The following is a 27,834-nucleotide window of genomic DNA, read 5'->3' on the forward strand; positions in this document are numbered from 1 at the left end:
TGTCTTTTCCATAGATTGTGTGTGTTCTCTTGTGTGTGAGATGTTAAGAAAGATTTCCTAAACCACCCTCTCCTCCAGCACTTGTTTATCTCTTCGGCTTAATGATAGTGTTCCTCACGCTCGCCTGATTGCATAGTAGCGCTGGAGTAGATTGCACAGACCTATCACTGCAAATGACCAGTATTTGAACAGTGAGTATTTGGCATGCCTTTATTTGTGTGGGATCTAGAAAGGCGATCTTTAGATGAGTCAGCCACTTTCTCAGTTCCTTTGTTGTCCTCACTGATCAAACACTTCCACTGTGTTTCGATGCACTTACGTGCAGCCTTCAAATGTGTCCTTGACTTTTAAGGAACATTTCTCCAGGGAAATATGCCATGCAAATCAGGATGCGCACACACCCACTGCAGTGATCTCTTTTGGGGAGGGGGGGGGGGGGGGGGGGGGGGGGGGGGGGTGTGTTGGGGAGCTCACAATAGCACCCTCATGTGTTTGTTCAGCCCCCTCATTTGAGTGGTAAAGGTCAGGGCATGCAAACATCACAGTCAGCTCATCTTTAGTAGGAATGCCAAATCCTCAAACCTCGGATCCACTTGCACACAATGAAGAGAGCAGCACACTAGATGCTTATACAATACTTAACTTTATTTTTCGGCATTGTTTCTTTTTTCTTCTCTCGAGCTTCTACCCTGATGAGTAGTTGGGCGACAGAAGATGTATTTTGAGAAGAAAAGGTTTTGCAAAGCCAGGAATAACCTCTGACCAGGTTCTTGTCATTGTCTCCAGAGAATAAATCGTGCAAGAGATGATGTGGGACTCCTTTTGGGCTGTATTCATTGCAGCATACTTTAAGCAACTAAGTGAGAGAGGAGATGTAATGCTTCTTCTGTGATGTCCAGAGCTGCTTTTGTTTAAATGTCACTGCACGTAGATGCAGCATGGGCTTAAGAGGGGGAAAGAGAAAGCTGGGTCAAGAGAGACACAAAGGGCAAAGTGGAACAGGGATAAAGTAGAAGAGGCCAAGATAAGAGAGAGGGAGGTGTGAACATGTGATTAAAAAAAAAGAGGACCTAAGAAGTACTTTGAAGCGGACACAAAGATCCAACGATCAGAGGCTGGCGCTTTTGCACACGCTCTAGGTTGTTGTCCACACGTGTTCGCATTTGAAACACATGGACACAAACATAATCTTCTTGTGACACATGCATGTACAAAAGAGAAACACAGGAAAAACGTGTATACACATACGCACCATCCACAAGCTGACCCCCTCCATCCTCCACCCCCCAGAGGGCTGCACTGTCTCTGCTTTGTCATCTCTCTTGTCCAATAATCCCCTCCCCAGGGAGAAGCAATCTGTTTTAGATTTGAAAGAGAAAGGGCCCTGCCTGTATCACGTACAATTAAGCAGCCGTCAGAATGCGTCGGCGTAAGTTTGGAGGGAGAAGTGCTGCCACTGGGGGGTTGTCCCTTTCATCCACCGCTTTTCCAGAATGGAGATAATGGGGTGGGAGGGTTGGAGGGATGGGAATGAAGGGGGGCAGCGGGAATGAATACATTTCCTCACCCCTCTTTCCCGCTCCACAACTCGACTAATAGAAGCCAGCATGCGTTTGTTTCAGCTCTTCTGCTCCCTTTCTTCCCTTCTCCCCTGGAGCGGGCAAACACATTCAGCTTCTGCCAGTGCTCCCCTTCTCTGCCCGTGTGTGTTTGTGTGTGCAGAAACACTTAGATGTGTGGACTTGACCATGTGCTACTGGTAGCCCGTGGTCCTGTTTGCCCTTACTTGAACACTTTGTGGCTTTGCTGTGTGAATGCAGAATGGCTGGTTATTTAAGGAGCTGAAGTATTGAAGATTGAGCAACTTTGTTTAAACCGACAAGGTCCAGCATTGCATGACAGCATTATCTCCGCTTTGCTTTTCTTGAATTGCCTGCAGCGAGTTCAACCAAGTTCAGCTGGTGTCTCTTGAACATGCTGGGATGATGTGTCGACTGCATTCCTTCAGCTTTGGCTCAAACGTAAGGCATGGAAGGATTTGGAGCAGTAAGCTTCCTGTTTTATTCTTTGTAAACTAATTCTATCTTTAGTTGATAACCTAATTTAGATATTGTACAGTGCAGGAAGATCTTGATTTTTGGCCAGGCAGGATAACAAATGACGTTACTGCATGCTTTGGAAAAGCCTCACACTGAGCCAGAGGCAATGGAAAGGAGAGCTCCCCTTTGTACAAATTACAGGTTACGTGTCCGTCTGAGTTGAAGTCTGACTGATTCTTGCTCTGACTCTTTCAGTGAATGATTAGTGCTCATACAGAGTATATGATTTCCAAATACACACACACTCGCCCCAAAGGCGTTGGTTAAAGAGGAGTGCTGAACAGGCACAGGTGCGATCAGGCAAATGCATTTTTATGAGTGGTATCATGTTGGTGTGTCACAGCCATGGAGAAGTTTGTTTATGGCGTCCAGGGTCACGCAGGCTGGTTCTCATGGTCTATGTTTGTCTATGGTTCCCAGAGAATATGCCTACACATGTTCCACATTTTAAGGGTGTTTGGTTTCATGCGCCAGCAGCAGTACTACACTGCTGACTGAGCTGCTACCACGTCACCCTGTGGAGGAATCTGCCTTATTCCATTTCTTGTTTATCTCTCAAAATGTAATTGGTTTGTTCTCTGAAATTGAGATGCTCTTAATCCAATTATTTGTTAAATACTCATTCAGTTTACTCACTTACATCAGCGTTGGCTTTCATAAAAGGCCTGTATGTTTTTTTGTGATAGTAAGCATCATTCTGGTAGCTTGGATAGTGATCAATGACTACCAAGACATCATTGGGTATGCATTCCTAGAGAGGGCCATGGAGTAGTATTGGTGTATGTTGAGTTTAAAACATATTTTTCATTTTCACTGACAGAAAAACTGTTTTCCTTCTCAAATGTATATTTATTTCAGATGTTTACTGTCATCTTATTATCTGTCTGTTTGTAATTATGTCATAAAAGTTAATTTTTCCCAGAAGAGCAGAGCTTGTTGTATTTGAAACCAGGATGTTCTGTTTACCTTTTCTCTCTCTTTTTTTTTTTTTGCTGCTAAACACAACTCTGCCTTTATCGATTTAAACACAATTATCTCCAGTCAGTTTCACAAGTCAACAAAACTCTTATGTTATTAAAGTGGGATGGTGAATGGTTAAGTTATTGAGCTCTACCTCATCATAGCTTCCCTGAGTTAATCAAGTAAAGTTATACAGGCGTGTGGTGCATTTGTCGATGCATGACCGAAGGTAAGGGTTGGAATATAGATTGACTGGTAAATGGAAAGCTTTGCCTTTATGCTCAGCTCCCTCTTCACCACAAAGGTCCGTCACAACGCCCGCAGTACTGTTGATGCCGCACCAAGCCTGTCTGTCCATCTCAGGCTCCATTTTACCCTCACTCGTGTCGTGATCAACACCCTAAGAGACTTGAACTCCTTCACTTGATGCAGGGACTCAATCCACACCCGGATGGAGAAAACCACTGTTTCCAGCATGGCCTCAGACTTTGAGGTGCTAACCCTCATCACGACTGCATTTGACTGTAAACCATCCCAATGCCTGCTGGAGTTGCTGGCCTGAAGAAGCCAACAGAACAACATCCTCTGCAAAAAGCAGAGATGAATTTCTGACTGGAAAACTCTCCTACCCTGAATGCGCCTTGAGATTCGGTCATGGCGGAGGACAACACGCACCGGGAATGTGTCTTTCTTTGTGCTGAGAATGCAGACACAGATTTCACTTTGTTCATACAGGGACTTCAGAACCCACGGCCTTGGAACCCCATATTCCCAGACTGCCCACCACATGACCCCTCCAAGGACACGATTGTAAGCCTTCTGCAGCTTCACAAATCACATGTAGACTGGATCAGTAAACTGTTATGCCCCTCAAGAAGCCTTGTAGTGCTGGTCCACTGTCCCACAGCCAGGATGGAATCTGCATAGTTCCTCCTGTATCCAGGGTTCGACAATCAGCCGGAGCCTCCTTTCCGGCAAACTGTTATGAGCTTTCCACAGAAAGCTGAATAGTGTGAGACCCTGATATTTGGAGCACATCGTCCTGTCCCCTGTAACCACCACCCCGGTGTGCCATTCCACAGGCACTATCCCAGACTTCCATGGGACACTGAAGAGGTCTGTCAGCCACGACAGCCCGACAATGTCCAGAGCCTTAAATCTCATCTACACCTAGCACCCTGCTACTGAGAAGCTTTTTGACTACCTTAGTGACCTCTGCCAAGGATATAGGGTCACAATACTCTGCCTCCTCATCTGAGGGTATGTTTGTTGGGTTCAGGAGTTCCTGAATAAGTTCCTTTCACCGCTCAACGATATCCCCAGTCCCCAGTCTTTTTCTCCTTCTTTCCTTTTGCCACCATGCTGCTGATTTCATGGAAAGGAAATCAATCTCTATTTGTGACAATTACCTCACTGGAAACCCATTGAAGCAATTTGCCGTTGCTCTCTCTTGTGGTAATAGGAATAATTTATCTGGGCTATATTTGACAAGTCAAAGAGACAAGAAAGCCACCCGTGAGTGAGCAATATGTTGAAACCAGGATGTTCTGGTCTCGCTTCGGCTTTCTTTGGATCTCCCACAGCCTGATTGTGTGTTTCTGATGGGAGTGTGGGTTTTGACAAGAGAGTGGGCTGGAAGAATATAAATGATTTTAGTTCATCAGAGATCGTCTATCACAAATGCTTTCCATTCATAGCTTTGAATAGATTCAACAAGAAAGGATTGGCTTTAGACCCATATCATATAACTGTGGCTGCTGATCCTCTAATTGTGATTCCATGTTTTGGTATCACACTGTAAATCAGATAAGTGGTTCTACTTTCATTCACTCTATCCCTCTCCCTTCTCTCTTTTCTTCCTACCTACACTTTTTCTCTCACTCTTTTCCTCATCCTCTTCTTGAATGCAACATCTGCTTTTCCACTTGTAAAAACAGATTTAACTTGAAAATCAAACTTCCTTAAAAGAATACAAGTGATGACATATTTATATGTGAGTTTAGTGCGGAAATATGTAATATTATGAACCTATGATTAGGCCCATTTGTCATTTTTACCACTTTAGACGCTTATCTATATTAGCCTCAGAAGCACACATGCATGCGCACACACACACAAACAAATATACGCAGTCAGCTTCACCCATTTCTGAAATGATCTTGTGTTTTTTAATTATTTCCCTCTTAAGATTCTTTAAAACCCCCACATGGTTTCCCACAGACCACCTGGTGGCCCACAAGCCATTCCCACTTTGAAGTCTTTTGGTCCAGGATTCATTTAATTATACATTAAGATGCATCCATAATATTGATGGGGTGGCCTGGCAGCCTTGGCACTACAAAGGGTCTCTTACCAGGTCCGAAAGAAACACGAGGGGTTCCACTAATAGCGGTGCATGCACTCGCTCCAGGTTCACATTTCACTGAATCGAGCCCATTCTTCTTCATTAAAGTAGCCTGCATTGTACCCCAAACACACCACATACCAGGTGAAGGGAATCATTCCAAGCTTTAACATATGAACTTTTATAGCTGTAAAGTAGATTCTGGACGTGCTTGTCAAGGTGAAGATTTGCGTTGCCATAAACACGTTGATACAGTACAAAGAGCCAGTGATCTTCCCTCCCTGCTTTGATTTTTTTTTTTTTTATAGATCCTACACCAATCTGGTCATTTTGGTCAAACATATCTGTGGAGTTAAGAGTCTGAAAACATCAAGCTCTGAGCATTTTCCAAGAGCATACTCACATACTGGGTGCACTGTGACAGAGCCCTCCTTCGGGCCTGCTCAGTGTGGCTGACGGGCATGTCTTGGTGGGTGCACTGTGGTCCCTGACACAGGCCCTCCTCGGTGTAAAAGGCCCTTGTCCTCTACATATTGAGCTTATTTTTTCACAGACAGAATAACCTACAGAATTCAAACTATGCCATCAGACTTTAATACCCACTCTTTGCTATTGTTCCTCTGGGACTTGGCTGCCTTAACGATAGACTGTGCAAATTGAGAGGGAGCGAGAGAGGGTGGACAGGAATAAGAGGGGTTTTAAATTGCTTTGAAATGGCCATTGTTCTTAAAAGTAAGGCCCTTTATGATTGACTGAGTCACTGTAGTGGAGCTGGCATCTGTTTTGGGTTTGACTTGCATCTTGTTGGGGGAAGGTAAACCCCTTCACCTCCAAACTCTTCATGTTCACTTTCACATAGTACATGGACAGAGAAGAGGACAAATATGCTGCTTTAAGGTAATCAAGGATTCATAGTTATCATTCAGTATGCTAGTGACTAAAGAATTCATGTATCTTCCCAGTGCATCTCCTGTTTTTAAGTGACTAGTCATAAATGCATTGGTTGCCAATGCTGACTGAACAGAATCCAAGCCATATGTACGCTGTTCGTCTGATGAAATGAATACACCTGCCAATCACAAGCAAGCGTTTCCTAGACTTTTTTTTTTTTTTTAACTTTCATTCCTCTATACTGAACCCCCTGCAGTTCATATTTTCTCTTCCCTCAGAATTTTCTCTCTTAACCCTTGTGTGTAGGTAGCCTCAGGTTGCTGAGGTTTGGTGAAACAAGCTACCATCAAAGTCATATTACCACTAGGGTCAGAGGAGGGTCAGGGTGCAGCAGGGTGTGTGGTTTGAGGCCCTAACTGGAGGGCACAACTGCCAACCAGCCATATAGTACTGCCCTGGATGGTTACACAGGCAACAACTCTATTATGTCCAGCTTTACTCAGTGCACAAAGAACAGCTGTCTGTGCAGCCATACCAATCACTGAGCAATGCTGCATGTGCCAAAGGAGGGTAAGTGAAATAGTTTTTCTCTTCAAGTAAAGGAGGAAAAAACGTTCCTATCATGAAAGATTATTAGGGTGTTGAGGTGTGCTAAACATCCCTAGTGTTGATGGCTATTAATCTGAAAATTACACATCTTGTGTATCTGGCAGCTGTGTGTCTGAACTCCATAGTGGTCTTTTTGTTCCAGTCCTTTGAACCCCTGGGCCATTTAACGTTCCTCACATCCCTCCCCATTTATTCCTCCCACATCTTACCCATGATGAGTACAGTAAAGGCTCATTTAAGGGTCATTAGTGCTAATCCTGTAAAACAATGAGGAAGGAGAAACAATGTGCTCCCTAGTCTCCTGACTATGTCCAAGAATAAAGATCTCTTGTCTGATCCACAGATGTATAGAAGAAGCCTTTTTCTACTTATAGCACACTAGATTGTATAGATAAAAAAACTCATTCACAATGAAAGGGTTTATGAAAATGACTTGAAACTTTTTTTTTTGTAAGCAAGTTAGGAGGAGAGGTGACCTGAAGGTTTGGCAAAGCTTTCTAATTTATACTGCGTTACTTAGATCATATTCCACTGGCGATTGTGTGTGGCAACTCAAATTATCCTCGCCATTGTAGTCCGTAAAGACAGTGTAGTTATTGATACCACTATAACTAACAACATTAGCACCACAAGGTTTGTGTCAGTTTTCACAATGAAACTTCTTGTGTGTTTTCTTATTTCTCTCAGTCTCATGGAGAGGCTATTGCTGGAAACGATTGCCATGCGTAATTGAATTTTTGCTGGGTGCTAACATTACAATAGTTGGCTGACTAGCTTAAAATTGATTTCAAGTTTCCCAATGCTCGACAGAAATAGAATTTTGAATTTTGTCCAGATCTGGGTTGCATCTATTGTTCCCGGGAAGCGTTCCCATTTTTGTAGGAGGACTTGGACCCTCACAGTAGGAGAATATGTTTTTTGTGGGAGAAAGCCTTTGTGTGTGAACGTCTGATGAGTTTCTGTGTGTCACCATATGTTTGTACTGTAGTTTGTGTTGTGTGCGTAATTCACTGTGAGGTTTTGTGCACTCTGCCAGCCTGCGCTGGAGGGGTGTTTGTCCAAACGGCGCCAATGTTTGCACAGGGCTGTCACGATGACTGGGTTGGCCGGCCCAGACACTGCTCATCTGAAACGCAGGATGGACCAAAGTCCTCTTAAATCTTTGCCTGAAGCTCCATTGGAGACAACTTCTAACTCGAGGAACTCCAGATAAACAATTCAGCACAGAGAAAAGAACATCACTCACCTTTTTAGCCATTTCAATGTTGCTGTGAGAGGGAGTTGTTGTGGTTGTATCTTTATGTGCAGTCAAATGTTTAGCACATCAATCAGAGCAAGTGATTACAGACATGAACTTGTGCACTTTCATATTACAGTCAAATATATAGAATAAAAATAATTGTCATATATTATGTAAGGTCAGATATGAGGCAATTATATAATATGTTAAGCTTGGCTTTTCATCATGCAACCCTTTCATCATCCTTTTCAATCAGCTCTCCTCATAAATTCACACTATCTGTAAAAAGACTTTAGTCTTAAATAAACATAGTTTTAAGTTATACAAATTAAAAAAACATTTATATCTTAAAGTCTTGGCCTTGCACAGAGCATTAAAGCTGAGCAGTGGTCTGCACTAGAGTACCTGAGTACCTTTGCAAAGATCTAATGGCGCACAATCAGTTTACAATCTGCAAAGAGAAAACCTATTTTTTTATTTCAAGCGTAATAATTTACAGTATCAGCCTCCATATCAGTTATTAGTGACTAAGTTCATAATCATTATCAATCTTAAAATTCCCATATCTGTTGGAATCCAATTCAAAGTGCCTTCCGTTATGAGTCGGACGTAATAAATGATGACTTATTTTAGGTGTCAGCTCATACCCCTTTCCAACCGGCGTGGAAATGAGTGGAGGGTGGAGCTTCACAGTAGGGTTTGTCAGGCTCAGGTGTTATAGACCTGCTATTTGTTTTCAGGCCATTAACTCACAATAGCGAGCAGTAAGGTTCCACTCAGCAGGACGACTGCTGTCCATAAGGCCCTTTTTCACAGGCCATGATGGAGTACTCTTTGTCCAACGTCATAGTTCATCTCACAGCCACAAGCCATTATGTTACAGGCTATTGTTATGCTATTGAAACGGTAGATGAATACAGTGGATTTATGGATTAATGTTTGGAATATATTGAATTAAAGTGGTATTTCTTTTTTTACATTATAATAATCAACATAGTATTTATCTTCTAATTTTGGAGCGCTTAGGCTAAGCACTAGTATAGATTAAACACCAGTCCCTGGTATAAAGGAAAAAAAGGATTTGCAGGATTTGCAGACTCCTTTGACCAACCATGACTTTGTAAGTGAGCAAGAGGCTGCAAAGTGCTATAATGACTCAGTGGTTCTCTGTGATTGGCGACAGTGGCACTGGGGTTAATGTAGCGGAACCCTCTCTCCACCTCCTGTGCCCCCTAACCCCTTCCCCCCCTAGTGTGGTCCCATCCTCCCCACTGGCCCTCTGTCACGCTTGACTCAACAGGGGTGACTTTTGAGTGACAGGTGGAAGGTGTGCCACGATTGGCTGAAACACGAGAGTGGCTGTGGGTTTTGAGTGCAGGCAGCCAATGGCACAGTCTTGGCACAGCTAGCTGAACAACAGCTCTCCAGTAATGTTAGAGAGTTTCCGAGTGTGAGTGTGTGTTATCGGATACAGAGGGAGAGAGTGAAAAAACACAAGAAAAAGTACTGGGATAATATGAGAAAAGGCCAGACAAAATGAGACTGGAGGGATCCTCTGAGGTAAGAGCAGTATTTCTAGATCCTGTCTGCTGTTTTGTAGTCTTGATGTTTTTTATGGGTTGCTGTGATTCTTGTTTTAATTGTGGGTCAGAAGAAATGATGTTGAGGGATTTTGTTTTCAGTGGAGAATATTTATGAGGTTTCAGCCAGGATGCAACATACGTTTGAACTGTTGGGCAAGTTTTTTTGTGGTGGACCATCAAGGGCTTAAGTGTGGAAGGAACTTTTTTTGGCTCCTCTGTTAATGTATTAACTGTTGTTTGAGTGTGATTTGTGACAAGATGCAGAAAGTGTTTCTGAAGTGAATAGGCTTAGATTTTTCTGGAGGGAATATTAGCTTTCACTGACTATCTTTCTGAGAACGTAATGCAGTCTTTCTACTATTCCACTGTAAAAAAAAATGTCTTTCTATGTTACCCCATGTTCCTTTATTTAAAATCTTATTTAAATTTAAAAATGTTTTTTCTCTTTTTGTTTCCTTCACAGCCAACCACAGCTGCGAGAGCTGCACGGGTGTGAGTAAGTGGCCTGGCCGGACCTCTTCTCCTGACTGTCCCCATCCTCCCACCTACCCAGCTTGTCTCTTGTCGTCTCAAGCACCATGCTGGTCCGTTGGCTGGCTTGGATGGCCCTGTTGTGTCTGGACTGGGCCCCAGGCAGCTGGGCCTTCATCACCACCAGGGCCCAGGGACTGAGGGGTCGCATCCAGAGGGACCGCAGAAACATCCGGCCAAACATTATCCTCATCATGACAGATGACCAGGATGTGGAGTTGGGTAAGGCTGGCACACTCTCTTGTCCTCTGTGAATGTCTGGGACCCTTTTTCAAAACCCTTTTTTGTAATAAAAAAACAACAACGTTTCACAATGTGTATTTCTTTAATTTTTGTGAATCTCTCTTGAGTTAATGCTGTTTAATCAATTGCTTTGTCTTTGAGGGCATTGCAACAAGACTTGCGTGGCTTTTCTCTACACATTAAATATTAAATTCAAGCCATTAGCCAGAGCCGGATGGCCATCTGGCCTATTAACTGCTGCATTATAATTAATTGCCACTCAGAGAGAATTTAGTCAGAAAAGGTCTGGTTATGTAAATAAACAAACTGTGTTTATTCACATGGAAATCAATGAATACTTTGTCCGCAGGAAAAGACTTGTTTAAAAAATGTTCATACTGTTGAGAATGCATGAAAACAAATAAATACTGACCTCTGTGACTGGTTTCTCAGGTTCTTTACAGGTAATGAATAAAACTCGTAAGATCATGGAAGATGGAGGCACAAGTTTTACCAACGCCTTTGTCAGCACTCCGATGTGCTGCCCGTCTCGTTCCTCCATGTTGACGGGAAAGTATGTCCACAACCACAACACTTACACCAACAATGAGAACTGCTCGTCCCCTTCCTGGCAAGCTCAGCACGAGCCTCGCTCATTCGCTGTCTATCTCAACAACACTGGCTACAGGACAGGTTAGTGAACAAAGATATGCACTCAAGTTTTTGGAGCACTTCCCTATGCAGGATATTCAGAGTAAGGGTTTGCTTTTAGTCCACTAAGACCTCTAATGCATTGCTGGTAAAGCTTTTTCCCGTTATTTAATAAGAAAGTTTAAAGTTTAAGTGGTACGAAGTAACTTTTTCTCTAAGATACTGTCAATCGCCAAAAGTTCAAATGTGCTTTTGGACCCTCTATATTAGATCAGTGCAAATTTATACAGTTAGCCAGACTCTGCACCATCCTGCCTGGCTGTCTGCTGTGAGAAATGCAAACACAGTGATCTTGCCAGGTTGCTGTCATGTTCCCTCAGACAGTGTCTGTGAGAGTGATGGGCAGGCGTTGGAAAGGGCAGCTCAGTGGGGTCCTGTGGGCTGCAGCGTGGCCTGCGGTTTTCGAGCTGATGCGTTAGCCTGCAATTAGCCTTCCCTGGGACAGCCTGGCTCCCTGCCCAGCCTATCCCAGAATTCTCTGCAGTGAAGCCAGGGAGAAAGTAACAAGCAAGAAAGTTATGCGTCACACAGAGAAAGAGTCACAGATGGACAGAATAGAGATCTACAGGTACAGGTTTTATATGAACAAATGAAAGATGCTGAAAATACTTTTTCTTTTCTTCTCTTCTGTAGGCTTCTTCGGCAAGTACCTCAATGAGTACAATGGCAGCTACATCCCACCTGGGTGGCGCGAATGGCTTGGATTGATAAAAAATTCCCGCTTTTATAATTACACTGTCTGTCGGAATGGTTTCAAGGAGAAGCATGGTGCTGATTATGCCAAGGTATTTGTTTCCATCACTTCTAAAGGGGAACCATTATTCCAGTCCCTCATTTGTTTTCCCTTTATGACCTAATCTAAAGACTTAGTCTGACAAATTGCAGGTTTCATTCCACTTCTAAATACAGACAGCAGAGCACTTCACTTATCATGGTGTTGTGATCCAAGCTGACAGGAATTTTCATTTGAGAATTAAAGGGAATGAGTTGACTGGAGGTGGCGTCTACTCTCTGCTGCATCCTTTTATTATGACGCACCTTTTCTCAACATTTAGACATTTTCAAGTTAAAGTGTATTTATGAGAAGCAAACATTGCCTGTGATAAATATTACCCCCCGCCCTCTAACTCACTGTGAAGTTTTGCACAAAGATTATGTGCTATATTAACACACAAAAAAAAAAAAAAAGAGAGGAAATTTCACTTTACCATGGTCTGACTGGAGATAATCATGTGGTTACACTGTCTTTTTGTGGCTCTGGATGGCATGGGTGATCAATCTTCCCCAAATGTTTTTGCAAGAGCTGTCAGTTTGTTTTTGCATCTCCATGCCAATATCTTCCAAGGTAGCTTTTCCCTTGGCATACAAGGAATCCATGAGCAGGGTTTATAGTTTGGATACATGTCAAGTTTCAAGACTGTCTGCCCAAAAGATGTGCAAACAAATGTTTGGACTGCTGCTCCCCTGCCAACTTGGACTAAGGTGTAAAAGTACTCACAAGCTGAGGCCCAGGTGTTTACATGACATTGGCTTGGTCAGCAGATTATGGTTTAAAACCAAATGGACACACGATTTGCTATTTACTGCCAAAACCCATCAACATGGCACCACTAGGGCAAACACAACTCCTCTTTTTAGATTCACACAGGGTGAGAAGTTTATGGTTCTCCACATGTAATGGCCTTGGCACACCAAGACATTGAGATTAGATGAGGCACTCACTCAGTGATTTCATTCAATTAAGTCTCATCTGGTTTTCCATCTGTGGGAGGATGAGTTCACTGAGGTTAAGGTTTTGTTGAATACTTTTTTGTGTCAGTTTTTATTGTAAAATATGGGATCCACATGTTTTTTCCTTCTAATTCCACTACAGCAGTTAATACGGCACAATGCAGCCTGCTTGAGCGATTACATGTTATGCTTAATTGTCTTCAATTTTCCTCTGTATTGAGATCAGGCAGTTGGCCCTTCAAACCAAAATCGCCCTGCTTCTTTGATGTTCGAACCATGTAGGCTAGTGTTAAGCTTAACACTTAACATTCTGGAAACAAACCATGTGTGAATGAGTTGGATTTCTTTGATTGCCACTCTGTATTCGTCATTTCCAAAAGGTTGTGGGAGAAGTGATACTCTTCACCTCCTTGACCATTTCATAGCTGCTGGCAAAGCATTCTCCATGAAACTGTCACTTCCTTTGGACCTCCCAGACCCCTAAACAGCATTGACTCAATTTTGGGAAAGCCAGTTAACACAGGGAAACAAGCGCGGCATTGCTTTGCTCTGCCATGTGCGCGCAATCACCAGCCTCCATTGGCATGCACAGCCGCCAGGCCTTTAAAGCTGTCCGGACTATAAAGCCTAATAATAGAGACAGGATGAATCAGCCAGACACACTTCTGACATTTCAGGGAAATCACCCTTTACCCTTTCATTCTGAACCTGGCACTCCCTTCCGCATGTTGTATGCCAGACAGCAGCTTGCCAAAACTACAGGTAGAATGATTGGTCTACTTTCGGAAACTTGGCAAATGCTTTTGAGATTTCAGTTCAGGGTGTGACCTACTGTATATTTAAGAAGAAAAAAAAAAAGTCTCCAACATGGCTGAAATAAAGATTGTGATAAAATGTCAACGACTGTGGCTACTTTGATGTGACGATTTTTAAATTTCCTGAGTCTTTAAAGCAGGCAATACTTTTGCTCTTTCAGCATTGCTAATGTCACTTAAATTTAAAAACATAACTTGGGAATCTTACATCTTCTCCATCTCTATTATGTAAGTGACCTGCTGCTTGTTTCCACATTAATACGTGAGGCTTCAAACATTTTGAGCTTTTTTGTTTGTGATTTGTGTGTTCCATCATTTCCCAGTATGGATAACCGAGAAGGAGGGAAAGCACATTTAAAGAAAAAAGGGACAAAGTAAAGTGAATTAACATAGGAGAAAGAGAACGGATAGCCTGGAGTGAAGTACAGACGGTGGGAACTGTCATAACAACATACCATTTTAGAGCACCAGGCTCCTCTCACCATCAAGTGGTGTCACATTCAATAGTGCAGAGATCCACTGATGAGGCAACAGCCCGTATACTGTATACACATACACACACAGACCAAGTACACACTCTGATTTACACACACAGGCAAGCTGCCAGCTGTTGACTCGACAGATTGGTAATGTAGTGTACTCAATGGCCCCAGTTCATATCCCCACTGGCCACTCTCCATTTATTTGAAAATGACTGGACAAGGGTAGGCAACATGTCACGGTGATTGGACTGCAAACGAGTTTTATCAAGGCTCATGTTGTTTAGCATGTTCCCCAATTCCACCCTCTTTTTTTTTAACCCTCTGTAGCTGGGATTTTAAAACCTGCAACACCTAATAAATCCCATTTATTTGAGGTTTTTGCTCTCTTTTCCAGGACTATTTCACAGATTTGATCACCAACGACAGCATCAACTTTTTCCGCATGTCCAAGCGGGTCTACCCTCACCGCCCTGTGATGATGGTCATCAGTCACGCTGCTCCACACGGCCCCGAGGACTCGGCTCCACAGTACGCTGAGCACTTCCCAAATGCTTCACAGCACATGTAAGTTACATGCAGACTCAAATTATCGCACATGCTCAAACACATATGCTCATCAGGGTTCCCACAGAGGAATTTTTAGCGTTGTGAAGTAAAAAAAAAAAAAAAAAAAAAATTAATGTTAAGGGCCCAGTTTTATAAATTACATACCCAGACATTCCTGCAGCTTTCATCTGCCCCAGTATGGAAATTTTCGTGTTAACATCCAATTAGGGATTTTACGATTTGGTGTACCTGACATTATTACAGTGCTCACGCCCCTCAATCCCCAGTGATGACAGGTTGCTTAGAAGCTGCTGGGGTCGCTGACTTAGCAAGCGTGAAATCAAAATGATTTATCATCCAAGAAAATGTGGGGCACGTACCATTAAGAAGATCAGTGTTGGCTTCTTTTAACAGAGCACTGTACTCATGCCAAGCCAACATTGGCCTCCCTAAACTCTCATCACTAAGTTGAGGCAGCACTCCAATACTCGGGGTCGCTCCATGGAAACGTGCCCGTGCCTTCTCTTGGTGGGCCAAGGCTCCAAAGGGTGCACTATTCCACTGGGTGGGGGGAGGTATGGTGTTTTTAGAGAGGTAGATGTAGCGTTCTCAGCAACAAGGCTCCTTTTTCTGCTGAATATTCCTCTTTTTGTTTGTTTATCAGCAGTTTTTAGTGTTACTCTCTTCCTTCCTCTTACTTTCCTTCCACTTAACATTCCACTCGGTCTGTTGGCTTCACTGCTCTGTTGTCTATCTCTATATCTCTGCTTCTGTTTCTCTGTTTACCTCTCCTCCTGTGTCTCCCGGTGTCATCTCTAGCTTTCTCATTCCTTGCCTATCTCCCCTTTCCCTCCCCTCCTGTGAAAATTCACAGAAGACTTCCTGTCCATTTCAATCAGTTTTCTCCCCGAGGCTCTTGGGGTCGATTGGAATGCATTGTGTGCATCTCAGAACACCCTTTGTGACATTATTAATTTATTTTTAGCTCAAGCCTTCAGGGAGTGGGGGTGGAGCCAGGGCCTGTGAGTGACTAAAGGGGTTGCCCCAGTGATTTTGTGTAGTTTGAGTGTGTGTGGATTATGTGGATTGGTTACTGTGGTGGCCCAGGTGGATGATGGATATGAAAGGGTGTTTGTTTTGGTGCTTGTTAAGTTTACATTTTCATAACACATATGAAAAAAGTTTTTTATTGGGAGGTGTTGCAGAGCTTGTTTCCTTATAGATAGAATTTATTGCAAAGTTACATTTTGAAATGTGATAATTCTCTACATTTCCAACCTGCCTATGGAAATTGTTGTTGTCTGATCATCTTCATGCATCTGTCTGAGCAACAGATGAAATATACCTCTCAATCAAAATGCACAGAGTTGGGAAGAAGCATCGTGGCAGTGAAGCAGCAGCTGCCTCATAAATCATGTGGTGTCTGTACTTTTGACAGCAACAATAGCAGGGGAGGTTTGATGTTAATGTCATTAACATTCCTCACTGAAGGTGTCTCCTGGATCCAAGCGGAGCGCCTGACTTATTTTTAAACACTGTAGATGTGCTGCGGTTTTGCGGCGGCATGTCTCTCTGTAGCAGGGAGTGAATGGAAGTTATTCCGGTCGTAGCTCAACAAGTTGCTTCAGGGAATGTTGCTAATCCTCATGTGGGATATGTCCATGCTAAGTTTTGTAAGGTCAGGACAGGAGGCATTCTTGGGAAAACAGTGGGCCCTGGGCTCCTGTTATCCGGGGCTAATACCACAAAACATGACCTATGTGTGACAGGTGGCAGGTGTGACCTCTCCTATAGACTGGCTTGATTTTACTGACCTCTGCATTCCTGGTTCCCTGGTGCCCAGGGCCCCATACCTTGGTGGCCCATTGCCCAGAGACTAGTCCCTTTGTGGGGCTTATTAGACCGCCTGGCTAGGTGGGTGAAGAGTTCAGCCTGCTCACAAAGCAGGCCTAAGGAGACGAGAGCATAAGGCAGCTCACTCAATCAGAGCATAGCAGCTTCCATAGCAGGTCTCCGTTTAGTATCTAAGTCTTGATACTTTTTCTGATGTTGCTTGGACAGGAAAATGAACTGATTCACACACGCTATCATATAATAATGTATTGTAGAAGGGAGTGTATTGGCTTCGTCTGACTACAAATCTGCCTTAGATCCTGGGGATATCTAAGTATACTCAGAGTGTATTATTCTGTGATATAATATATATATATATAATATAATATAATATAATAACTGTATCCTTCTCCGTACTGTCTATTGTTGTGCTTTCCTTTTCAGCAGTCAGGTGAACAGGCCTTGTGTGCTCTAACACAAACAAGACTGCTTTTTTGTCCGCTCTTGTTATCCCTCATTTCAAATGACCAAGACATATTGACTTTTTGATCCAAAAGTTGTTGCAAACTTGACTTTGGGGAACATTATTTTCTTTCAAATGTGCCAACCCTCAACTGACTTGTCTGTGCCAAGAGCGCCATGGAGCACGGAGACTCTCGTCTCTGTGTGAAGAGAGAGATGGCCGGAGAGAGGTGTGGAAAAACAGCAATGCTGCCTACTGCTGAGTATTCGGACATTTCCTTTACCAGACAGAGCAGCTATTGACGTGTTTAGAGCGCAGTGGACCACTGTGGCACCTGTTACTGAGCAGTAGTTTGTGAGAAGTAGCAGACAGGTGTTTTTTGGCATCTGAAATGGGGCCTTACGTGCATCCATAAAAAATTCTCTCACTTCTTTGAGATCTCAGGAGATGCATGGTATACATGCATGTCCTATAAATCCTAAAAGCAGGCAGGTTTTTTTTTTCCCCACATTTTTCCTGACTCTTATCGCTGATGCTTTTTCCCTCCTAGCACCCCCAGCTACAACTATGCCCCAAATATGGACAAACACTGGATCATGCAGTACACAGGCCCCATGAAACCCATCCACATGGAGTTCACCAACTTCCTCCATCGGAAGAGGCTGCAGACACTCCAGTCTGTGGATGACTCGGTGCAGAAGGCAAGTGACTTTTAAGGTTTCTTATGGGCATGTAGTCATTGGAAAATTTCTGGGTTATCCATTGCCTGTGTTCTCATTGTCAACCATTTTACCTCGCAGGTTTATGAGATGTTAGAAGAAACTGGAGAGCTGGACAATACTTACATCATCTATACAGCTGACCACGGTTACCACATTGGTCAGTTCGGATTGGTCAAGGGCAAGTCCATGCCTTATGACTTTGACATCCGAGTGCCATTCTTCCTGAGAGGACCAAACATAGAGCCAGGGGCAGTGTAAGTCCAAACAACTTCATTTGCTTATAACATTACATTGCCTACACTTTGTAAAAGGTCAATCATCTGTACTGGGTGTATCTTGATGTTTTTCTATAGTGTTATTTGAATTTGTTTAGATTATTTGGCTTTGTTATATGATATCACTGAATGTACACCAGAATTAAATCTTACGTGCCTGTTTTTCTGCAGAAACCCTCATATGGTTCTGAACATAGACCTAGCTCCCACGATCCTCCACATTGCCGGGCTGGACACGCCTCCAGACATGGATGGAAAGTCCATCCTTAAGCTGCTGGAACAGGAAAGGACCGGCAATAGGTCTGTATGGATCCATCATGGCATGCTTGTCATGGATATTATGTACAGTAATTGCACAGTGTGCATGATATGTTCAACAGTACCTTTCATTTACCATTATTGAGCAAATGCACATTTCCAGAGCCAAAATAATTGCGTTTTACTCCAGCTGAGCAGAAAGTGGGTTTAGGGCAATTTGGTGGATTTTCCTTGGCTGTGGGACTCTGGCTTAGCTTCACCGAGGCTCTGCTAATAAGGTTTCCTGTAGAATTTGTTTGCAGATTGAATCATTTCTTTCCCCAGCAAACACAATCAGAAGACAATGTAAAAAATGAATGCAAAATCATTTTTCTTTATCAAGCATGTAAAAAAAGCACAAACTGCCATTTTCAATATGTATCTTTCTCTTAAGAAAATAGGTGCTTAGGCCTTAGAGTTTCTATTAACGTTGTGCGTTTTGTTTTCATAGATTCAAACCCAACCGGAAACCCAAAGTCTGGAGGGACACATTCCTGGTGGAGCGAGGGTAAACTGGACCTCTATATTTCTTTTCCACACCACAGACACATCCAGCCTATTGCAGAGCATCGAGTGTCACAAAAACCTGACGAAACATTTCGATGAACCAAACTGTGCAAGGCTCAGTGCGTGTTCCCTCTTCCAGAAACGCAGCTGCTTCTCTTGTTATCTGACAGACGTTTCCTTACCGCAGTCGGCCTGGAAATAAAAAGCGCTGGAAGAGGTTTAAAACGTGATGCTGTTAGGTGAAGCTAAGAGCGGTTGGCAAGTTATGACGGTTCATGCAAGAGGCCCAAACATTGTGAAACAAGGTCGTTTGATCATTTACAAGAAAAACAAGCAATCTTTGTCTTCCAAGGAGCCTTTCATATATCAAGACCTTTTCTTGGGCAGTATTAGCCCTCTTTTCTTCAGACAGACAGACAGTACTTTCAGTAACATGGTGGAAATTGACTCATGCTAAATAAACAAAGGCTAGTCAGGCTCAGGATGATGTTACTTGAGGAAGGCCAGAAGACTCAATCCAGTCAGAGGTCACTAGCTCCCAAAGTGAGGAATGCAGCAGCCACACTATAGCCAATGCTTGATTATTTCCCCTAGACTGTTTTCTTGTAGTCCATGCAAGTGCATACAGCATGCTATCAAAAACCTTGTCAGTTATTTACTCAGCCTCTCCTCGGCTGTCGGATAACATGTTGATGATACATCTAATCTGTCAGCCAGGTTTTGTTCATTTAACACAAAGTTTTGGCTGTGGTAACCTAAAGATTTGGAGAGAAATATTCCCATTCAGCTTTTTTTTGCAAGAACAAAACGTTAAAAAAAGGAAAGGTAGAGGACATCAGGACATCGGTAGAAAAAGGAGGGAAGAGTAACACTGGTTGGGGCCAGATTGTGCTGGCAGCTTGTGTAATGGTACTGTATTGTACAGTATGTCATGTTCCCCCACACAGCTGCTGTTTTTCCCCAACTATCATTCCCTCACCGTCCTTTTTTTTTTTTTTTTTTTTCTATCTTGGCCATCCCATCTCCTTTCCACTAATATTGCTCGTTTGCGACTGCGTCAACATCTGCAGACACGAGAGTAGAAAAGAAGCAGTAGTTGGCTCTGCTGCTACTCATGCAGATTGGTTTCCTGCTGGGCTATGTTTGTGCAACAGAAGAGCTGGCCGCTCTGTGGACCGCTGAGTATGAAATGAAAAGAGTGTGGCCCTTTGACCTGTTGGGGCTTTAGCTCATTTAATCCATTCCTCCATTAATCCACACTGTTTATAAAGGCTGTCTGCTCGTGCGCTTGTCTCTAAACGCTGAGATTAGCCTCGACATACACACAAACAGTAGCTGATGTTTTTGTGTAGTTTTCTCACGTGTTAGGTGATGGTTCCCATGATTAATATCAGTTTCCTCATGCAACCTTACAGTACTGTGGCTTGGGGCCTGAATAACATGGGACTGACTACTTTGTAAATCCAGTCTTCTTCATAACGCAGACGTCAGAGAGCGACTCTGACAACAACTGCTAGCTCTTTAATCACAGTTGGCTAAATGCTAAATCCTACAGCCAAGCCAGTTTGTGAATATTGGCTGTTTTCCCCTGAATTAGAGTGCTAGACAGGACTGGACAAGACAACAGGCCTTCTTTTAAACGAGACAGGTTGTTTTGTACTTCGCAGTTGCCATCATTCTGTCTGCTTGTTGCGAGCAGCCAGGCCATGTTGGCAGAAAGTGAGGGATAGAGCAAGGGGACACAAGGGGGGCTGGTAAGGCCTGAACACAGACTCAAGCCAGGCCTTGTGGTAGTAGCGGAGGAGAAAGGGGGCAGGGTAGTTGAATGTGATGCCAAGCCGAGGTCAAACAGCTTGGCCTGGAGCTGAGCGCTGGTGTGACGCAGAGCTGAGCTCCGTGCCCAGACCCACCGGCACACCACAGATGCTACATAACTTATCCATTCACTGGCCATGACCACGAGAAGCACACAGAATGAGCTGTGACAGAAAGTAAAAAACAGGAAACTCTTAAATTGTATAAAACTTTATGTTGGCTCCCTTAGGTTTAGTAATACTTTGTGTGCTGGCTCCCTAAATATGTCCTTTTGTTGATGCTTATTTCCTATCACCTTTTTTTTTGTGCCGCAGAAAGATCCTGAGAAAGAAGGATGACTCACTGAGTACTCAGCACACCAACAGCCTTCCCAAGTACAAGAAGGTCAAAGAGACCTGCCAGCAGGCCGAATTCCAGACACCCTGTGAACAGCCAGGACAGGTAACACAAACACACCCATCTTTTTTTGAGCAAATCTTTGAGCAAATCTTTTTTTAAAACACAGATGAGTTAGCCTTGATATCCACAAAGGGAGGTTTCTTTAGTTCTCTTAAATGTTTATGAGTATCACTGTTGAAGTGACCTCCATGCTGCCTGCTTAACTATTCCATAGAGCCACAAGGAAAGTAGCCATTTAAAGAGTGGATCCTGTAGCACTGCTTTGTGGTGCATTACTTACACTAATTAAAAAGACATTTGAGCAATTCTTGTTGAAATAAATTCTGAGTGAGTGTAGTTTGATTTAAATACATTTCAGTGTACTCAGTGTGTATGCATTTTAAACTGTGCCCTGTGGACGTGTACAGATTGTAATAACTTATTTTTTCTAATATGCCATTGCTTAGCATGAAGAGAGGATTGCACTTAACGCTTACGAACATGCAAGTGTCTCATCGTCATTTAGTTCTAATCTGTTCAGCTTCTCTTCTCTGTTATCTACATGCAAAGAGGAAGAGCAGGGGTCATTATCAGGGATTACGGAGAATATTATGCCTTTAAAGGACAGCTTACCTCCCTCTCACAGTGAACCAAACCTGTGGCTCAAACTGAATCATTTCACAGAAAGAGTTAATAATGGGCTCTTCGACAAGGATACGGAATCTCTGTCTTGATTCTGATTTAGGGTACAATGAAAGACGTTTTGTTTTCAAAAGCCTTAAAGGTTTAAATATGACCAAAATGATCTTCTAAGAGCATAGCCTCTGTGGGTTTTTTGTAACAAGGCTTCTGTGGTCCTTCGGAAATGGATGGTGTGATAACGCTGTGAGTTTGTTGTGGGTTCACCAGATTTACTCACCAGGGACATAGAAACCTCTGTGTATGTGTATGTTTTTTGGGGAGGGTGTGAGTGACGTGTGGTACTTTGGCTCTTTTTACTTCCCACTCATGTTTCAGCTTGCATGGTCAGCCATGTCTGCTTCTAACCAACCTCCACCTCCTGCTTAGTTTCTCATCCATCCTTGGAGTCCTGCTGCTGCTGCTGCTGCTGCTTTGGTTCTGTTGTAGCTTGAAATTACTCACAGGACAGAAGGCGAGGGAGGAGGATAAAGAAAGATGGAGATTGTTTTCATCCCTGAGTCTTAATACATCTCTCCGTCTCTGTCTCTGCTGACATTATGTCTCTGCTGGGCCTGTAAGCTCTTCCTCACTATATGAGCCTGGCAAATGAAACCGGATCTTCCACATTGCTCTTTGTTTGGACCCTCATTCCCACACTCACCGCTGATCATTTGCACGCCACTTCTGCAGATACACATCTTCCATTTAAGCAAGGCCCAACTAGTGCTGCTACTCACATCAGTTAGCCTGGAGGTTCTTTAACTTGTGAGAAAGACACAGACGATATATGGATGTTGAGAAAGACACAGACGATATATGCAAGTGGGTGGGTGTGTGTTTATTCCACTGATGACGCACTCGGTCTCCGTGAGAATGATAGGGGTATCTTTTTTATTTTATTTTCTAGACACCAGACAGGCCCAGCTCATCTCATGTGGTCGTTTTGGTTTATCTGTCCAGCTGCTTTTGGATGCCATGCCAGGCGGAGATTTGCCTGATATATCTGTCAAAGGCATTAGTTTCAAAAGGAGACTCTAAAGTCACAGCAAAATAGAGGCTTTGTTTGAGATTAAGTTGTTCTGATTGTTAACATCTCGAACACTCATCAACTAAACGCTGAGGGAACATCTGGGATCGTGTTAAAGATACACATCAAATACACTTTTTGGTTGGTTCTAATTTGTAGTAATCTCCACATTTAAATTAGATTTAGAGAATAAAGAATTCATGTGGAAATGTTCTCTCTACTTTGGTTGACAGAAGTGGCATTGTGTGGAGGAGATCACCGGCAAGTGGAGGATACAGAAGTGTAAAGGTGGGTCAAAAGAAGGCTCCAGGAAGAGGGCCCGCAGCCTGAAGCCCCGCAGCAGTTACGACAACAGAGAGAGGGGCTGCGACTGCAGTGATGCTGCCTTTAAACCCTCCAGGGCCGACCGGCGCTCCCACCGACAGTTCTCCTCCTCATCTGGCCAGCGTGAGTGCACATGAATCTGTTATTGCTTCATCTAATGTTGTTTTAGAGTATAAAGTCATGTAAAGTCATGGAGGAATGTACGTACATGTGTGTAGGATTAGTCAAGATATCTCAATCCAAATGTAAAGAGCCATGTCCAAATGCATTGATTTTTTTCTTAACTTATAACTTTGTATTGATGTCTGCCTCTCAATACAAGTTTGAGAAAAAGAAATCTGCAAAGGCTCAAGGCTAGATTTCCTGTAATGGATTTTTTAAGCTCTAAAGGGAGACAGATGCATTGAAATAGCAAACATCCTGCAACAAGTTCTGCAATTTGTTCTGTGGATGTTTCCCTGTGTGTGTGTGTGCTTTATTAGGTTTATTGGATCCGAGTGGTGTGTTGCCCTCTAGTGGCGTGTGGAAAAAGTGCAACCCCAGAAATGTAACAACAAAAATGTGTTTTATAGGTTATCGTCCACGGTTTGTCCACACTCGGCAAGCCAGATCCCTGTCTGTGGCGTTTGAGGGTCAGATATATGATGTCGACCTTCAAGCGGACGATCAGTCAGCTGTCCGCCGCCGCGTTATCTCAAAGCGACACTACAACCCTGAGGACCCGGAGTTCGATTTAGGGACTGATGACGCTTCAGAAGAAATGCTTGCAGATGACACGAACGCTGTTGGATACCCGAACTCTGTGAAAGTTACACACAAGTAAGAGGGATTAGCACAATGACGCACATCTATATATACTGTATGTCGGTCAAAGGAGCAGTGAATGACATGTGTGCTCCTTCTGTTTCAGGTGTTTTATCTTAATGAATGACAGCATCCATTGTGAAAGAGAGATCTACCAGTCCTCCAGAGCCTGGAAGGACCATAAGAGCTACGTGGACCAGGAGGTGAGTGGATACATATGAATCTTTTATTAGGTCGTCAAAGATTTGTTATACAAGACAAAAGATTATTGTTAATATCTGTTGCACATTTGATTGCAGATTGAAGCCCTTCAGGACAAAATCAAAAACCTCAGGGAAGTTAGAGGCCACCTGAAGCGGACACGACCAGACGAGTGCGACTGTGGAAAGAAGGGGTCAGTCATTACAAACTTACCTTTAAAGTGTCTCTCTTTCCTGCTTTTTCCATACAGAATGTCATTATTCTGAACATGTTTTGCACCTGATTCAAATCCCTTTCCCAAAATGCAAAGCCCAAAAGCATTTGTGTCTGGTCCTTAGTCTCTTTCTCTGTTTATAAAACCAGCTATTATAGCAAAGGGGACAGAAAAGCAGAGAGATTGAAGAGCAGGAATGATCAACTCCATCCGTTTAAGTGAGTTATTCTTCCCCTTTGAATGATGGTTTTCCCCCATTTAGTGTCATTCTTTATAGATTAATACTCATCCTGACTTTGCCTGATGCCCATGTTAGATGTCATTTGGCCAAACATCTGTAAAGATTTGCATGGTCACTGCATGTATATATAAAATACACCTTCATTCAGATAACTTTGTAGTCCAAAGATGACCAATTCAGCATGTGTGTGGTTTGTGTTTGTACTGTGATGTGACTATTTCCCTTGAACACAAACACATTCTTAAAAAAGCACTTTGTCTCCACGTTTTTAATTCAGTGTTTGGTCCCTGAATGGTCTAAAAATGACAAAGCAGATGTATTGCAGGAACCCGTTCTTTACCGTGAATGTGTGTGTGTGTGTGTGTGTGTGTGTCTGTGGGTGGGTGGGGGGGGGGGGGGTTCTGGAAGTGATTGAGTTGCATGGAAAGATAAAATGACTCAACAGAGGGGAAATCAGTCAATCCCTCAAACAAAGCGATCAACTTGCACCAGGAAACATTGGGAACACATTATGCCAATACAAAGCAGCTGTTTTTTTCTCGGTGCCTGTTCTGTGTTCAGACATGGAGGACGATGGGACAGTGGCTAGAATGTCATCCAGAGAAAATTGGACAAAGTAAGAGCTTAAACATGAAAGTAAACAGGCTGTCATACCCTGGCATCAGTGATGCCTTCTGGAAGTCCCCTCAAGATCTTCCACTGTGTGGTTGCTGGCAATAGGGAGGGGATGTGGGCTGATGTCATCTTTGTGCTGCGCAGCTTGTTTGTAACATCTTTACCTTTTTTTCCGTCTGACAGGGAGGCTGCGGAAACCGACGGACATTCGCAGTTGTACAACGAGATCCGTAGGAGGAAGAAGGAGAGGAAGGTGAAGAAGCGGCAGAGGAAGGGAGACGACTGCAGCCTTCCTGGTCTCACCTGTTTCACACACAACAACGACCACTGGCAGACTGCTCCCCTCTGGTCATGTATGTATTCTCGCACCAAGGTCACCACAACGCAAGACAATGACCTTGAGACCTGTTTAATGTAGAAAAATATATTTTCATTACAAAAACTGTGGGCAACTCTTACTCACTCACCACATTAAGGCTACTTTTTCTAATGTCTACCTCTACCATTTCTTTATGAATCCATCTTGCACATCGCTTGTCGATTGTAACTGACGACAATTAATCTCTGTTGCTGTCTAGTGGGCGGATTCTGTGCCTGCACAAGCTCCAACAACAACACCTACTGGTGCCTGAGAACCATCAACGAGACCCACAACACACTGTTCTGCGAGTTCTCCACCGGCTTCCTGGAGTACTTTGACCTCAACAGTGACCCGTACCAGGTGTGTGAACATCTGTCTGCAGTCATTCAGCTGTGTCCCTGCATCAGAAAAGTAGCTGGAACAACACATAGTGACGCTAAAACAAAAATATAATGTGATGCTTGAGCTTCATTTGTTCTATTTTTTTGTATTACTTGTGCAGCTGACCAACGCCGTGTATGCAGTGGATAGGGAGGTGCTGAACTCTCTCCACGCCCAGCTCATGGAGATGAGGAGTTGTCAAGGTTACAAGCAGTGTAACCCTCGTCCAAAAGGCTTGGATACAGGTAAAAAAGAAAGAGCTAATATTTCACCTGTCCTAAAGCGTTGGTTCATGTGGACGTTTACACCGGGTATAGTGGAAGTTGTTATGCATTCAATGACTGAAGCAGAATTTACACACAGATGTGTTGGAGTGAAGAGAAGAGAGGATTACATTTGAATATAATGAATGTTCTAAAAACGAGAAGCTGCAGCAATATTGATGCTTAATATATTCCAGTCTTCTCTTCTGCTGTGTTGTGAGTCTGTTTCAGTCCCAGTGGTGTGTGTTTGCACATATCTGCATGCTGCATGTGTATGGGGACGATCCACTCAGAAATGTATGCTGAGATTTCCGGTGGAGGTCAAGGAATCACTCTAAATCATTTGTTGATGTTTGTTCAGTGTATTCTTTCCACACTCTGCACTCTCTTTCCCAGAACAGGACTTCCACTCACTTCCTCTTTTACATAAACCAAGTGTTTCCAGTTATTTAATGTTACAATAAAAATGAGGCCCTGTACTGTATCATTGGTACGTCCTGGCCGTCATCCTCGCTGTGACTCATTGAGTGTTGGAGATATTATTTTGAGGGTGCTGTCACCAAGGTAATAGAGGCTGTCGTTTTATTTCTGCTCGTCATGCATCAGTGCTAAAATCAGCCGTTACGTATTTTTAATACAACCACATGCAACCTCCCAGAGTACATATACCCTGCAGAACAGGATGGAAGGGGTTAATAAGTAATAATGCTATGATGACCAAAGCATGTAAGGCCGAGCAGCAGCTTTCGTGTGTGGCATGAACCGGCTGCGTTGGTTTATGTCCTTAGGGTAAAAAAGTTAATGTCTGTAATTACCAGCTGGAGAGTGGAGCACTGGAGCGGCCAAGCTGCTCTGAGAAAACTGATTGTGTTTCAACGCTGGCACACCGGGCTTGTCAAAGCGGTGCCAACACACGTCACATAGCAGCCTAAAATCTCTTACTCGCACTGACTGCCCTCGCTCATGTGTGATGCCAGCTCCATGAAGCGATGAAATTGCTGTTGTGGTTACATCAAGTGATGTTTTTGTTGGAGGAATAGATTATTAAATTTTTAACTGGCCTCATGACATGGACCTAGCAGTAACTTGCTTCTATTTATGGCGTGTGACTCAAGGTTATCCAGTCAGGTGATAATAGCGGTTGTTTATTTTACTTTGAAGGGGAAACCCCCGTTAAACTCTGCACAACACAAGCCACTCAATTCTGATCCTCATCCCCTCAATCCACCGTTTTGAAAACCCACCATTCAAATCTCTTTTCTCCTCATTCTGATCATCCAATAATCACATTTGTCCCTAGGGAGTAGCAGCTGTGCATGAAGACATCTTCAGTGTGAATGATCTCTTTATCTCCCTCCCGTATCTCCTTGAATCAAAGAATTAACAATCGATTGCTTTTATTTTCCCGATCAGGAGGTAAAGAAGGAGGAAGCTATGAGCCACACAGGTATCCACCAATTTTTGTTTCTCTTCAGTGGCTTTTTTCTTTAACACCTGCATGGGCCGAATTCGCCTCATACCCACTAATCCATCCATCCATCCATGGAGTGCTGGCACTTGATCTGTGGCTGCATGCTGGGAACACGCTAACAAGCATAACAGATGATTTTTTTTCTCTCATTAAAGCAGCTTGATTTTTTTATCACCTCTGTGCACAGTATTTGTCTT

The 27,834-nt window shown here is 43.3% G+C and overlaps 1 protein-coding gene across 5 annotated transcripts in view; it reads left to right on the forward strand.

The window, feature by feature from the left end:
* Positions 1-27,834, forward strand: part of sulf1 (sulfatase 1) — a 35,096-nt gene that overhangs the window by 3,100 nt on the left and 4,162 nt on the right. For 3 of the 5 annotated variants that reach the window (XM_065948712.1, XM_020646401.3, XM_020646412.3), the window contains exons 2-19: positions 10,190-10,479; positions 10,933-11,172; positions 11,824-11,975; positions 14,613-14,782; positions 17,611-17,761; positions 17,861-18,036; positions 18,229-18,357; positions 18,806-18,862; positions 20,991-21,117; positions 22,996-23,209; positions 23,659-23,905; positions 23,997-24,093; positions 24,190-24,284; positions 24,455-24,523; positions 25,345-25,514; positions 25,740-25,882; positions 26,025-26,148; positions 27,580-27,613. In XM_065948712.1, the coding sequence (XP_065804784.1) occupies positions 10,305-10,479; positions 10,933-11,172; positions 11,824-11,975; positions 14,613-14,782; positions 17,611-17,761; positions 17,861-18,036; positions 18,229-18,357; positions 18,806-18,862; positions 20,991-21,117; positions 22,996-23,209; positions 23,659-23,905; positions 23,997-24,093; positions 24,190-24,284; positions 24,455-24,523; positions 25,345-25,514; positions 25,740-25,882; positions 26,025-26,148; positions 27,580-27,613 (2,570 nt within the window). In that variant the 5' untranslated portion in view covers positions 10,190-10,304. The remainder of the gene's footprint in view (positions 1-10,189; positions 10,480-10,932; positions 11,173-11,823; positions 11,976-14,612; positions 14,783-17,610; positions 17,762-17,860; positions 18,037-18,228; positions 18,358-18,805; positions 18,863-20,990; positions 21,118-22,995; positions 23,210-23,658; positions 23,906-23,996; positions 24,094-24,189; positions 24,285-24,454; positions 24,524-25,344; positions 25,515-25,739; positions 25,883-26,024; positions 26,149-27,579; positions 27,614-27,834) is intronic. The other 2 variants (XM_020646420.3, XM_065948711.1) reach the window with 2 other exon arrangements.

The sequence above is a fragment of the Labrus bergylta genome, chromosome 20 (assembly GCF_963930695.1).
Source record: "Labrus bergylta chromosome 20, fLabBer1.1, whole genome shotgun sequence".
NCBI lineage: Eukaryota > Metazoa > Chordata > Actinopteri > Labriformes > Labridae > Labrus > Labrus bergylta.